This window comes from Phocoena phocoena, chromosome 14 (assembly GCF_963924675.1).
Source record: "Phocoena phocoena chromosome 14, mPhoPho1.1, whole genome shotgun sequence".
NCBI lineage: Eukaryota > Metazoa > Chordata > Mammalia > Artiodactyla > Phocoenidae > Phocoena > Phocoena phocoena.
The window spans coordinates 71,822,517-71,838,019 of NC_089232.1; the positions used below are offsets into that span (position 1 = coordinate 71,822,517).

The window sequence follows — 15,503 nt, forward strand, 5'->3', positions numbered from 1 at the left end:
ACCTAAATTGGATTGCTGTGTTGATTGCACAGCTCTGTAAATTCACTAAAAATCACTGAATCGTACGCTTAAAATGAGTGATTTTTATGTTGTGTAAATTGTACCTCAATAAAGCTTTTGGTGGGGGGAGGGCTGTTGGAGTAGTCCAGAGTTTTAATTAGTGAAGTGGGAATGAAGGTAGGATTAACATGAGAGAGATGCAGCTGCAGGGGTGGAGGGCATTGTGAAGGAAAGGAAGAGGCAAAATTGGCTGCCATGTTACTGGTTTAATGACTTAAGTAGATGCTAATACCACCAGTAGAGAGAGGGAATATATAAGGACAGGGTTTTTTTGGTGGGAAAAGAGAAACCAGTTATCTTTAATTTGACCTATCTCTAGGATATCCAGTTGGTGATATCAAGTAGGCAACTGATATGAATCAGAAGCTCAAGAGAGTTTTGGACTAAAGATGTCATTTGGGAAAAATTATAGAATGCCAGTAGGAGCTGAAGGCATGAATATTTGTGGTGGAAGGTGTAGATTAAAGTGAGAAGAAAAGGGATTCCAGAGACAGCCCTTAGAAACGTTTAAGGAAGGCAACATTTAAGGATGGCATAGAAGAAAGAAATCTAGTAAAGAGAATTGAGATGGAATGGTTATTTTTATGAAGATCAGTGCACGAAAACCAAACTTATGCAGTGTGGTGTGACAGCCAGCTAATGTCAGACGGAAACAGTTCATATGAATGGGGTTCAGTGGCCCAGTATATGCTTATACTTTCTAAGATGGCAGAAATCATGACTTTCAGACTATATATAATCTTACTGTCTCACAGTCATAAAAATGTGAAATGTATCCCTCTGCAAAGTAAAATGAATAAACACGGGGCCCTTTGGAGATTAAGTGTAAATAAGCATGGCCTGCCATTTTATTTTTATGATTTTATATCTAGTTTCTTTCCCATCTTAAATCAATAGATACTATTTCATCTGAATTACAGACTGTCCAAGTATAATTAATGACTTTAAAATTCAGTTTTGTATTTCAGACTTTTTTTTAACCTTGTTGGTTTATGTAAGTGGAAATATTTAAATAGGTATCGCTTATCTTCTGCTTGCAGGCTTATCGGTAACAGCAGAACAAATAAATCCTCATGGTACTGGAGCTCGAAAGATGGAAACTAGAGTTGAAGAGGCATTTCGGCACAAACAAAGAAATCCAATGGATATCTGGCACAGCTCTGCAAATAAATGTGCATGTGAGTGTTTGAGATCATGTTATCCAGTAGTGGGAACAACTGCAAATGAGGCAGATGTGTTAGGAATTGGGCACTTATACCAAAGGGCTGCTAAGAGCTTGTGGGGTAAAATGCTGAATCAGAATACATTTCTTTAACCTTATTTGCTTTTCTCCTATCTCCATTCAATGCTTGCTGTTGTACTTGAACTAGATTTGAATATCTTCAGTTTTAAACTTTGGTTTTTAGATAGAGATGTGGAGCCAGTAGATTTTTTTTTTTTTTTTGCAGTACGTGGGCCTCTCACTGTTGTGGCCTCTCCAGTTGCGGAGCACAGGCTCCGGACGTGCAGGCTCAGCGGCCATGGCTCACGGGCCCAGCCGCTCAGCAGCATGTGGGATCTTCCCGGACCGGGGCACGAACCCGTGTCCCCTGCATCGGCAGGTGGACTCTCAACCACTGTGCCATCAGGGAAGCCCACCAATAGATTTTTTTATCCACCCTGCCTCCAACCCCTTGCTGTATGTTATGCAGAATGTTCTTGTTATGGTGGGAAATGGAAACTCCGGCTTAGGAGAGTGACTGAATTGACAGCAGGAAGTTGATTTTTCTGAGAAAAATCTGTGTAGCCTTCTTTAACTGGCTTTGTTTAAGTCAGATGTATTTAGGGGAAAATTCAGTGTTCTGGGTTCTCCTCACTTTTCCTCATTCATGGTGATCTGTAAAATTTCTAAAAGACAAATGTTAATAAACACAGCATCTTCCTAATGTAATCTTTTTTTTTTAACATGTTTATTGGGGTATAATCGTAATGTAATCTTTATGTTTCACTAAAGATAGCCACCTTTGGAAGATATACGCTGTTCTTCTGATATAAAGGTGGTAATTCTGCTCCAACTGTCAGTAAAGATGGCCATAATAAGTTCTTTCACCAGTGGCATTGAATTTGAATGAATGAACCAGACTCAGTTTTTTTTATCTTGTTCTCTTTGTGATAAGTGGCATTCATGTGTGAGAACATTTGAAGGACTTAATGGTGCATTTAGTTCCATGAAACTGATTAAGCTGTTTATCCTAGTTGTACCTTGGATCGTGACCTGGATTCTGTGACACAGCACTCTAATTTAAACCTTGAAATCCCTACATTCTCTGCAACTGGTAAAAATATTTACTAACTAAAACACATTGAATATTGGCTTCAAGCAGTTTTAATTTCCTTTAAGTATTAAAATATTGTAATCTACAAATGTGAGTCCTGTTTTCTCTTACCAGTAGATGGCATATGTGACTCATCATTTGTCTGTTTTACATTAAGTTACTTAAATCATATGTCTAAATCTCCCTTTGGAAGAGTTGCTTTTCTAAGGTCTTAGTTTTGGAAACAAACTCAGAGATGTTATAAAACTTGATTTTAAAGATTGTGCCTCTAAATGGGCTTTTCACACAAAGCACCCTTGAAAAAGGAAGTGGGTATATTAAAGATTAGTTCTGTAAATATATACTACCACATGCCAGGTGCTGTGGGGATAGAGCAGTGACTAAAACAAAAATCCCTATTCTTGTGGCACGTATATAACCAATTCCTCTTATTTTACCAAAATCATACTAAGCATTAGAAGTGATAATAAAAGGACGGGGAACATATCTCTAGTTTGACCTCTCCCCAAATAAGAACATTTTCTTTTTCTTAGCTGGGATGAAAGCATTAGAAATAAACTTACTTCAGAAGGGCTCCTAACCTTTGCTTGGGGTATGAGTACATTTTAAGGAGTTGCGCTGGCTCCTGATCAAGCAGGGTCCAGCCTCTCTAGTGCTCCATGGCTTAGTGAGGAAAGAAAAAGGGAACCTCTTGTACCTTTGGTTATTGGAGAATAAGCAAGGACACAATGTCAGGAGTGACTTGTCAGGTAGTAAAACCTAACAGCTCTACATTTTAGAGAAAGAGCAAGCTGAATACTTTTCTTACACTTTTAATGTGGACTGGATTAGTTTTTCATATAAGTAATGGAATGCTTATGAATGCCTATCACTTATAGCCTGTGCTTTTAAAAGTAGACTAATATAGAAATTTCATCTCCAATTAGCCTATAACTGTAAATTGTAAAAATAGAAATTAATAGGGGATAAAGGAATGGAGAGATGATGGTAATTACGATAGTACAGTTTTGAAGGCAAAATAAATTTTGAGCCAAGTGACTAAATAACTTGAATTTTGCAGATGATTTTAGAAACCTTTAGTAGATTTATTCTTAGATGAGAAAGAAGAGTGATAGTTATGACAAAATTTGTCAACACTTGTGAATACCTTGGTGTCTTTACAGAGACTCAGTAAGGATTAAAGATGAAAGGATGGAAAAAGTATGTAAACATACTATATACTGTTGATAGATCACAAGTTCATATTAAGTGCTAGAGTAAAGAAGTGAAGGTTGTCTTAAGACCACATTCCCCTCTATTTGTCTTTCAAAAGCAGTTTTTAAACTGTGGATTAAACAATCTATACTTAGTGGTCTCATATTTGTATTTTCTTTTTAAAATGTCTTTGCCCAGGAAGCTTTCAACATTGACATATTAAAAATATATATTATCTCTTTTAAAATTAAGCCAGATTTGACATTACATTTATAGCCTTGGAAAAATATGAATTATTTTTACTCTGATGGCTTTCAACAAACTAATATTTAGAATTTGGTGTTTGACACCAGAAGTGATAGGTCTCTAGCTTAACTAGTTTGCTTTAATAACTTTGTATTTAAATTTCTTTGTGAAAATGTCCCACATTGCAAAATAAAAGTTAACTTTTTATTTAAGGGACAATGGGATCGACTTGTATAACCAGCTACCTTTGATACATACATGGGAAATTAAAGATTCCTGGGTCCATCATTACCTGGAAGTACCAGCTATCTACTCATAAAAGCTCATGATAGTTTCTAACATCTAGGAGTATAGTCCCTACAACTTTTGTAGGTCTCCCGTTTCACATAACTGACCAAATATTTATTTTCATTGTTTGTTAATGTTGTTGCTGCCTTGATAGCAGAGGGCTTAATTTTTCTACATATTTTCAAATAACAGCTTTGCAAGAAATTGATCCTGATAGGTGAACCATTTGTGGTAGATGGCTAACAGCTGGCTAACCACATTGTCTATATAACCTTCATAGGGCTTATGTTTCTTCTGGAAGGAGAGGCAGTAGAGATTGCTTTGTCGGAATACCTGTAACTATTCTCTCCTCATATACTGGATCATACTTTAATTTCCTTTCATGGTTTAGAAGCTCTTGGGTGATCTTGCTGACAAAGCACTCATCTTCCTGGTGGAAGTCCAGGGCTATAGCCCCAAACCTTCCAGGCAGCTTGGTAATGTGGTCATTCCCTAAATGTGTATATAGTACGCTTGGCCCCTGCATGTTAGGAATTAGGAACAGCTATAAAGTAGAATCCAGGGCAGTGGTAAAAAGTGAGTGCTGAGTAAACTCATACAGGAAATAAATGTAAATTCCTTTCATTCTTCAGAGTTCATCCCTGACTTCGTGTCCATTTTACTTGTAGTTTGTGAGGATTAGTCAGCATGGATGTCAAGAGCTAAGTAGTTTTTGTCTGTGTGTTAACGCTAGTATGGGTTTACTTTCGTTTGGGTCTTATTTAATAAACATTTGTAAAACAAGCATTGCATTCCAGGTTCTACATATCTTTTTCCCTTCTTTGTAAAATAGTTCGAGTTCGGAGAAAATCAAGGCGGCGATCACAGTGGGGTAAAGGAATTATTAAGAAAAGGAAAGTCAATAATTTAAAAAAAGATGAAGAGGACACCAAATTTGCTGACTATGAGAATCATATGGAGGACAGGAAATTGCTAGAAAATGGAGAGTTTGAGGTAAGCACTGACTGCCATGAAGAAAATGGAGAAGAGACTGGAGACTTATCTATGACCAATGATGAATCATCGTGTGACATCATGGACATGGACCAGGGGCGGAGGCTTAACAACGGAGCGGGCACAAAAGAGAACTTTGCATCTACTGAAGAGGAAAGTTCAAATGAGTCTCTACTGGTCAACAGCAGCAGTTCTCTAAATCCAGAACAGACATCTAGGAAAGAGTCTTTCCTTAAAGGAAGCTGTCTAAACGGTGAGGCCTCCACTGACAGTTTTGAAGGAATACCACTTCTGGAGTGTCAGAATGGCAAAGCTGAAGTAGTTTCTTTCTGTGGTAGTGGAGACAAATGTAGTTCTGAACAAAAGAATCTTCTGGAGGACCAGTCAAAAGAAAAACCAGAAGCTTCAAATGAAAATCACGGAGATGATGCTGAGAAACTAGAGGCAGTGGAATGTAGCAATAATGAGAAGTTCGAACCTGGCCCTGATGTGGAGGTTAAAGATGCAGAACTGGATAAAGAAGGTAGAGCTAATGTTTTAAAATTTTTCCTGAAGGTTTTAACTCCAGAGTTAATTAAGTGCATATTTTATCTGGTCCCCAGTAGCAATAGTTGATAAATAATTATACCCCTTTGAGAATCTGTTGCAGTTTTCACTCCTTTGCCTAGAAAAGTGTACACATACATAATAAATTTTGGTGAATGTTTCAGAGGGTTTGTGGTCCAGAATGCATTGCTTACCTGGCTGCTTCCTCTTCTGCCTCCCACCTGGTTATCATCCCTGTCCTAATGGATTTATGACTAAAAACTGAGTAGATCCACAAGTGTTAGGAAGATGGATTTCTAACAGAAGGATTATTGGGGTGGGGTGGGGGTGGGTGAGAAGACTTGGATACTGTAGCAGTATGGTATAGTAAAGTTATATAAGCCCACATTAAGTTACCATTCTGTTCATTATAATCATGTGACTCTGAGCTAGTTGCTTATATTCTCCAACCCTGTCTTTTATCTTCTAAATTAAACTTCAGAGTGGTGCCACTGCAGGGATTATATAAGTCATGTATATTATCGCCTCTCCTGGTAATATACTAAGGTATATTCATGCCAGGCAGTCACTGTTAGTTGAATCTGAGGGATATTTAGTCTAGGAGACTCTATCTATATGACCAGTGGCGGAAGAAAGCAGCAGAATCCTCACTGTCAAAGTTACTTTATTCTCGCAGAGTCAGAGCACTCTGCCCACTCCTGACTTGCTTTGGATATATGATTCTTCTAAGAAGCAGCAGAAAGGGGGCGTTGAGGGTTTCTGGCCCCACTTTGTTGTTTATCGTTATTCTTTAGCCCATAGTGAGATGGGGTGATTTAGAGATCTACTTTGCTCAGTGTACTGAATTTCCTTCCCAAATAAGCACTCTTCTTATACCAGGTTATCTTGAAATTGTATCATGCTCTCTAAATTGTGTGGAGTATATAGTGTTAGCCTGGGATTTGGGCTATGTGAGAAAGGTTTTTTAATGCCAGTTTTTTGAGCCCTCCAGTAGAATTAGAGAGTAGGATGGTATTCAAAGTCTTAGAATTCTTTTAATGGATAAAGAGATAGGTATGGTTCTTGAATGCTGCCTGTTAAGAATTTTTCTTTTTCTCCAATATTTAAGAATAGAAAGCAATTTTAAGAGCATTATTTATCCTGGGCTATCATATAGACAGAACTTAAAAAAATGTGTTGAAGCTAGAGTTTAAGTAATGAATGGGACAGAGTGGGAAGAAGGGAGAGATTCCTGTTATGAGGCAGAATGGATGGGGAGGAGAAGTTCTTTTTAATGCTAGTTCACTATGAGATTTTAGTAAGCTTGCAGAAAAGGTTTAAGTGAATATTATGTTCAACTGGTGATCTAAAAGCTTTAAAGATATTTGTTGTGTAAACGCTTTACCTGAAGCTTTCATTTGTAACTGTCAGGGCAATGTAACCTCGTGTAGTGGTTCCTAATTCAGGTTTTTGGGCCTCTAGAAGTCCATGGATGTAATAATGAGGTACCCTATGGTCTTAACAAAACTCCTAGCATATATTAATTGAACTGTAAATAAAGGCTTTCACTCTAAAGGTTTTCTGAAATATAAAATTTCTCTGGGTATATGTTTTTGAAGGCAACATTTTGGTTCATTTATTATTTATCTATATAGCAGGCATTGAGGAAAAGGAATTGTTTAAAGACTTGCGACTAAGAGAACTAATGCAGGAGGGAGGAAGGGTCTCCTTAGTGGCACTGAGCATGGGCCAGGTCCTGTATAAAGTTCTGAAACAGTCCAAGTTTGTCCTTGTGTTCCTCCCGCCTCGGCCTCCTCTAAGAGTGCTCCTGCTTAGGGAGCGTAAGGCTTGATGGTTTACCTGCCGTCCCTACCCATCAGGGTGCCTGACGCTGTCAAGTTACACTCAGTGACCTCACAGTTTCTGTTTTTTCAGTGTGGCTGGTCTCAGCAAGATGTTGGGAGGAAAGTAATTAGATTATACTAATTCACTCTAAGGTAGGAGGATAGGACACTAGACCTTTAGCATTTTTTTTTTTTTTTTTTTTTTTTTTGACCTTTAGCATTTTTAATGGGTTTATATTTTTAAGAGAAAATTTTGTGTAACACAGGCAGTGTAACAGAGAAAAGTAAGACGTTTCAGGCAATGTTGAAGCAAATGTTTTGCATTGGGAGGCAAATATGAGGCAGGTTGGCCTCACTTTGTGTTAGTATCTGCTTTTCTAGGGTGCTTCCTTTCTTCTAGTTCTGAGAGCTCCGAATTTTAAAATGGTTATCATACAGAGAATGAAGACAGTTTATAAGTTACTGCTTAGAGCTGAAGATTACTCTTATCTTCCTTTTAGGGGATATGTTTGTTAAGATGATATTCTAGTATGACTTGGCTTTCATAGTTGTGGTCTAGTTCTCTTTAATCTGGGTTGCTTAGTCTTACACCCCTCAAAAAATCATTTATTATTTAAAGAATTACCCCCTTATTCCAAAAGGATTTGTGGTGGATAAAAGAATGTATAATTGTTTGTCTGATTTTTCTTAACTTTTATTTGCTGCAGTGTTTTTTTGTTTTTTTTCCCAATTGTAGGTGCTTCTAAAGTAAAGAAATATCGTAAGTTAATTTTAGAGCAGGCAAAAACAACAAGCCTGGAACTGGTTCCAGAAGAGCCATCTGAGCCTGTGCCACCTCTTATAGTTGATCATGAGAGATTGAAGGTAAGCTTAGCTCTTCCCAGGCAGTTTTAAATGAATGGAAATAAAGCTAGATTTGATAATCTTTTGCTTTAACCTAGGAATATAGGTACTTCAGGGCTTCTAATGAAAAAGAGTTGTGTGTGTTTTGAGGGGTTTAGAAATATGAGAATGTTCTTGGTAATAAATTAAGCCCTGGAATCTTCTAAACTCAGGTGTCACTATTACACCATAGCATGTGGTGTCTGTTGCCTAGCATTTGAGTGGAACCGTTTCAGTTTGAACAATGAAATCAAATTTCATTTTATTCTTTTTTCTTTTAATTTTTCTTAGAAATTGCTTGATTTGTTGGTAGATAAAAGCAACAATCTGGCAGTTGATCAACTTGAGAGATTATATTCTCTTCTTAGTCAGTGCATCTACCGTCACCGTAAAGATTATGACAAATCACAGCTTGTAGAGGTGAGTGCTTATTACTTCATCTGTGGAATAAACAAATATGTGCTTTTACTTGTCCCAAAGAAAAGAGGAAAAAAAAAAGTTATTTTAGTCTAAATCTTTCACCAAGTAACTGAAGAGTGGTTTGAAGATTTAAGATTAGAAGAATCATTAAGAGTTTCAAAAATATACTCTTGGTACCATTTTGTCTCAGAACAGAAGTAATCTGGGATTGTTTGTTTATCAAAACACAGAGATTCATGGTTGGCAAATACACAGATTAGCATTCACAGTTCTCCCCTCCCTTACTTATAACTGACTTGACCGATTAAGCATATATCACTTTGGCCTATTGAATGTGAGCATGGCCTCACAGTCCATGTTACCACTGCTCCCGAGGTGGCCACTACTGGTTAAAAGGAGTTGGCGTGGGCCATGAGACTTACTGGCCACCCTATTAATGATTGGAAGAGAACTTAAAAGTCATCTCATTTAATCAAATCTAGTCCTGTGAAATAACCACATGAGGGAGTTGTTGTCCTTGTGCTTAGACACTTTAGAGGTGAACCGTTCGCTTTCTGGACAACTCTGGGCCATAAGAAAGTTTTTTATAAATACGAGCTTATATCTCTATTCATATAATTTACATGATTAAGTCATACTTCTTTTTGCGGTCATCTGAGCAAATAAAATGAATAAGACAAAAGTCTCTGCTCTCAAGAAGTATTTCTAGTATGTTAAAGATTTATGTATAGAGGATGTGATTATTTTGCATGTGTACTAAAGAATATAAGCATACCTTGCTTTACTGCACTGTGCAGATATTGCATTCTTTGCAAATTGAAGGTTTGTGGCAACATCGCCATTTTCCAGCATAATTTGCTCACTTCGTGCTTCTGTGTTAATAACATTTTGGTAATTCTTGCAATATTTCAAGCATTTTCATTATTGTACTTGTTATGGTGATCTGTGATTAGTGATCTTTATTTAAAAAAATTTATTTATTTATTTATTTACTTATTTATGGCTGTGTTGGTTCTTTGTTGCTGCACGCGGGCTTTCTGTAGTTGCGGTGAGCGGGGGCTACTCTTTGTTGCGGTGCGCGGGCTTCTCATTGCGGTGGCTTCTCTTGTTGCAGAGCACGGGCTCTAGGCGTGCGGGCTTCAGTAGTTGTGGCCCATGGGCTCTAGGCGTGCGGGCTTCAGTAGTTGTGGCCCGCAGGCTCTAGAGCACAGGCTCAGTAGTTGTGGCGCATGGGCTTAGTTGCTCTGCGGCATGTGGGATCTTCCCGGACCAGGGCTCGAACCCATGTCCCCTGCATTGGCAGGTGGATTCTTAACCACTGTGCCACCAGGGAAATCCCTGTGATTAGTGATCTTTGATGTTATTGCAAAAAGATTATGACTCACTGAAGGCCCAGACGATGGTTAGCATTTTTTTAAGAAAATTTTTAAAGCATTTAAAAAATTAAGGTGTGTACATTGTTCTTTAGACACAATGCCATTACACAGTATAGTGTAAACATAACTTTTATATGCACTGGGAAACTAAATAATTTGTATGATTTACTTTATTTGCTTTCGTCTGGAACGTAACATCTCCGGGGTATGCCTGTATTGGACTTGAATCAAAGCAAGAGAGCATTTAAAAGTTACTTTGTAATCACATTTTTATGAGTCACATTTTTACGAATCTATTCTGACCTTACACAATATAGAGAAATAACAGAAATAAAAACATCACCCATATCCCACCATCTAGAGGAAACTAATCAGGGTTAATCTTTTAGAATATCTTCCATCCTTTAAAAATGTCTAGATGTACATTATGTGTATAAAAGTGTGAATATATATTTAAAAATTGGGATAGTATTGGATATTGTATTTTATAACAGAACTTTTCTCCTACTCAGTAACATGATGAAACATTTAGCAGAAGTAATTTTGATTGGTCATTTATAAGAACTTTTTGATCAGATGATAATCTGTTAGTATGGCCTGTTAGTTTTGTAGAGAGGTAGGATATAATTTCTTTGGAGGTGTTTAAAGATGGAAGGGAAAACCAAATGTCTTAGATGTATTTGACATTTGCCCATCTGAATGTAATGTGTGGGGTAGAGTTCTTTACTTTTTAAAAATTCTAGAACAACTTTGTTCACGTGCTTGACATTTGATTAGCGTGAATGGATTGAATACTCTTCAGCAGTTGAAACATCTTGCAGTATGGGTCTTGGAACCCTGTAATCTAGGGGTCTCATTTAGGAGAGGAGGAATCTATAGCAGAATCACCAGTGAGTGGCATTCCTGGCGTTGATGGCATCGACTCTTTCTGGCTTTTTTTTTTTTTTTTAAATTTCATCTCTGATTGAAGTGAGTAGCCCTGGGAGCAGGGTACGTTCTACTTTGGGTACAAGTTTTATTATACTGAATACATTCATTGTGCTTTGGGAGTCAGTCGAATATAATGAGTCAGGAAGGGTGCAGGCTCTGGAGTGAGGCTACCTGTATTCAAATCCTGCTGCTGTTTTTAGCTGGCAGATTACTTATACATGTAAATTTCTTAGTACAGTATCTGGCACAATAAGTGCTCATTGTTGCTAGCATCATCCTCATTAGCCTGAATGTAAAGTAGGAGGCATCTGGACGTGTCTAGGGCAGATAGTCTTACACAGTAGCTATGGTACTGTAATCAGGAATATATTTAAAGCTTAACTTTGTATCTAAAATTCTTTATCTAGAAAGTTAATTTGAAGTGAATTTTTCTGTAATGCTTTTGTCTTTCCTTTAATAGATAACATGTACTTTTTCCCCCCTTATAGGAGATGGAAAGAACAGTTCATATGTTTGAGACATTCCTATGAACCTTTCAAGAAGAGTGGTTTATCCTCTCCCATCTGCTCGTGCCAGAGCAGTCTTCTGAGCCATTCAATTTCAAATTGCACCAATTATGTGCAGAGCCTTGGTGTAAAGTGCTCTCTCACTCATTCTTTCTCTCTGTTGAATTTGGTGCTATTGTCTCAGGTACCTGAAACCAACCAGCCTACAAGAACCAAACAGAACTTCAGAAACATGTTGTATTTTCCACAAATAAAAAATACAACCCCACAGATTGGAGATTTTGGTGCTACAGAAACTGCTCTCACTTCTGCTTCTCTTTTTGTGCACTCTCTTTTGGAGACCTCTCTTAGGGAGCAGACCAGCAAACACGAGGAAACTGGATGGAGCAGTTCTAAGTGTGTTGAATTGTTTAAACAGTGGGCAACCTTTCCCCCCCCCACTCCCCTTTTATCATATTTGTTTTTATTTTTTCTTCTGGGTAACAGACTGAAGCCTGTTTTAAAGTTGGCTATGGTATATTCTGGTGGGAAACTGAAGAAACCGGATAAAATTAGATTAGGCTCTTTAGAACTGCCTTTAATGTGCCTTTTTATTCGAGAAGGATAAGGCTAAACACAAGGATGGGCTTACTTGTAGCAAATGGATTAGAATGTTTTCTTTGGTCACAACCCTGAAAATAAGTTTTGATACTCTGTATCATTAAGAGGCAACCAGTGTTGTGGTATAAAATGCCTATCTTGTTTTCAAAACTCAATCAAGACAGTGGTTAAGCCACATAATATACTAAAATGGTAAGTTTTCCTGTATGATCCGTTTCTGTTTAAGAAACATATAATAAAACAACAACAACAGAAAATTCACAGTCCATCAAAAAACACACACCCTTTTTGGTATGGATGACAATGATGGTCAGAAAATGGAGTGACATTCTATTTTCTTCTGTCAATGGCAGTTTAATAGTTATTCATGTTTGAGTTCCCCGAGAAGAACGATTTTCATGTATAATAAATTGTTTTGGTTTAAAGCCCGGACTTGCCAAATGGACAGAAAAGAGAGGAATTTGTCAGAAGCTCCATAAAATTCATTTTCTATATGCATAGTTGCAAGTGAGCTCTGGTATGGTCCTTGAATAACAGTATTAATGTTTAAATCCCTTATCATAAGCTTACCTTCACAACTATTCGTTTTGATTGGAACCTGTTTTGGATCTTGTTAAGCGATTTCTGTGACTTGTACTTATCTAAAATTAATTATGGGTTACTAGTTTTACAAAAACTTTCTACAAATTCAGAGACACAGTCTAGGCAGTTGCAAAGAGACAAAGGGAGTGCAGTGACATTTTTTATCAGATGATTTTTAAACAAAAAAGTAGAAAATTTTGACAAGTTTTCTTGATATCTTCATTCATTATAGCTGTTAGCTGCAGGTGTGTCTTTACAATATATGCAACACATGTAGTTTGGGTTTTAATTAGAGCAAACGGTCTTGGACTACTGCAGAGATAATGAGCTACCTCAGCTTTTTGTATTTTAGTTACCAACAGTGTCTACAGAGTTCTGTATTCACTTTGCCACCGTTTACATGCTGAAGCTAAGGTACTTGTCTCCTCGTCTCTGGCTTTGTAGGGTGCTGGATGCCAGCTCAGAAAGCACACTTTGGCCAAGGCTACTGCAGTAATCTGAAGTGCTTCTTTGCATTTACATTAACATTTTATGCCTTCTAATTCTAGTTTAATTTTTAAATAATGCCACTTGTTTTCTTTATACCTAGGAAGTTTTCAAAATATTCAGTTAGTCATATATAATTCAAGATACTACCCATGTAGGCACACTGTATTTTAAGGTGGGCAAGTGCGATTAACGATGAACCAATTTTAAAGGGGAGGTTATTTGAAACCTCTAATTTGATTATTGGGAGGATTTTCATGCTTACTTTAGTAATTTATTACCATCATACCAGTTCAAGCTATTTTACAGTCTAATACATTAGCATTTTGTATTTTGATGGAAATTGTTACAGAATTTAAAGATTTGATGAAATAAGATGTAGCAGATTTTTTGTAGCAAGTTTCTGGTAAAAGGGTTTTTTGCAAGTCTCAGGTTCTTGCTGCACTATTTTTCTTTAAATATTTATTCCAGTTACTCTAATTCAGAAGCATTCTGTTCAAGTAACAGCAGCACTTGTGAATGGAAAAAAAAATGCACATGTTCTTAGTAGTTTACTAAATTTGTACAAGTTAATTAAGATTTTAGCCATCAGTGAGTTTGACAAGGGAAATTTATTTCTGTTTAGCATTAAAATGCTTCCAAAATATCAAGTTTTTAAATTTTAACCTTGATATAGATGGAGAAATAGGAGGCAACCTCAGTATGATAGGAACTGCCACTTTGAACAGTTTAGGTCTTAAAGAGAAAGCCAATCTAATGCCAAGGGGAGAAAAATGAGGTGAAATTGTATCAACTCCTCTGGCCCCTTCCCCCCCCCCCCACTATACCAGTTTTTCTTATTTTACAGATATCTGGTGGTTCTATAGTTTAAAGCAGCTTGTGAAATTATCCAAGTGGACTCAATTTTGTTTACCTTTCTGTAAGTTCTTAATTTTTGCCATATAGCATTGGCAAAAATATGTACAAATTGACCTCTGTTCTTATTTCCTATTGTGAGCATTATAAATGATACGCTCCTGTGTAGAACCTTGCTCTCAGATCACTAAAATATGTATCACGGCACAGCCCAACAATAATTAATGCTCAGCTGTGGGGACCATAGGAGCCTTTCGAAGATGATGGAACCGCACTAGGGTTGAAACTGATGGCTGTGGAGTTAATTGTGTTTTTGAGCTTGAATCTCACCTGTGATTATTTTTTTTTAATGTCCTTTCATGACTTGATTTTTCTCATATGCCAATAAATGTATTTGTAGGTTTACTGGATTTTATTTTTAGGGAGTGGGGTGGTAATATCTTCCCATTTTTTGATTAAGTTGGTTCAGCTATGGTGCTATTCAGTAGGTATCTTCAGTGTCAGGTCCCGTAGCTGAATGCCATTGTTATTATAATTATTATTTGTAATCACATTGTAAGCTTGAATTTGGACTTGTACCTACATCTTTTGTATTTTGTACATTTGGTTATTTAGACTTTGGGAGTCCTCTTTGGTTTCAGTCATGTATGTCTACTTTGCAGATTAAGTACACTTCATCAACTATGGTCTGTTTTGGGTTTGTAGTTTAATTTAGAATTGTGTTAAGTTGGTATTTTGCATTTGACTTCATTTTACATTAGTTTGAAATAAATTATTTAATTTTTGAATTCTGGAATTTTGAACATTTACTGTAATTTGTAATATAACTGCTGTGAAATACTTGAATAAAGATGACAAGAAAAACATGTCTTTCTTTAGCGTAATTATGATTACTGTTGGCTGCAAGTGCGATGCTACTTTCTAGCTGAACTCATTATTTTGTAGCTAGGACGTATTGATGTTTATTAATTAAGCATGCCAAAAATCTTGTTATATGATTCTTTTAGATTTTAGTAGCCCTCAGTATTTTTTATGTAAAAGTTTTTCTGTTGAGAAAGTGTGGTTTTAACTTCAATTGAAGATTGTCTAAAAGTCGTTGTGTAGCAGCAAATGGATTACTTCTGAAATTTGTTTTTCTCATTGGAAGACTATGCTACAATAGACGATCAGGTAGTATGGTTCACTTAATCTATAGTGTTTTCTCTTTAATCAGGTAGTTATCAGCGTATTTTGAACAATACATAGAATTTAAATGTGGAGAGAGATTTCATACCGGAATTTTGAGAGGCTTATTCCTTTAAGTGAATAGAATGTTCTTGGCTTTAGATTGCCCATGTTTCTGCTGTCTGCCACGAGACACCTTTTCATGTCCCAAGATTAGTATACTAAACTTCCTCTATA

General features: G+C 36.8%; 1 protein-coding gene across 2 annotated transcripts in view; it reads left to right on the forward strand.

Moving 5' to 3' along the window:
- ATAD2B (ATPase family AAA domain containing 2B) overlaps positions 1-14,965 on the forward strand; it is a 152,926-nt gene extending 137,961 nt beyond the window's left edge. Inside the window, exons 24-28 of one of the 2 annotated variants that reach the window (XM_065890897.1) lie at positions 1,101-1,238; positions 4,936-5,619; positions 8,202-8,329; positions 8,639-8,767; positions 11,562-14,965. In XM_065890897.1, the coding sequence (XP_065746969.1) occupies positions 1,101-1,238; positions 4,936-5,619; positions 8,202-8,329; positions 8,639-8,767; positions 11,562-11,603 (1,121 nt within the window). In that variant the 3' untranslated portion in view covers positions 11,604-14,965. The remainder of the gene's footprint in view (positions 1-1,100; positions 1,239-4,935; positions 5,620-8,201; positions 8,330-8,638; positions 8,768-11,561) is intronic. The other variant, XM_065890898.1, reaches the window with a different exon arrangement.
- The last annotated feature ends 538 nt before the right edge of the window (positions 14,966-15,503 follow it).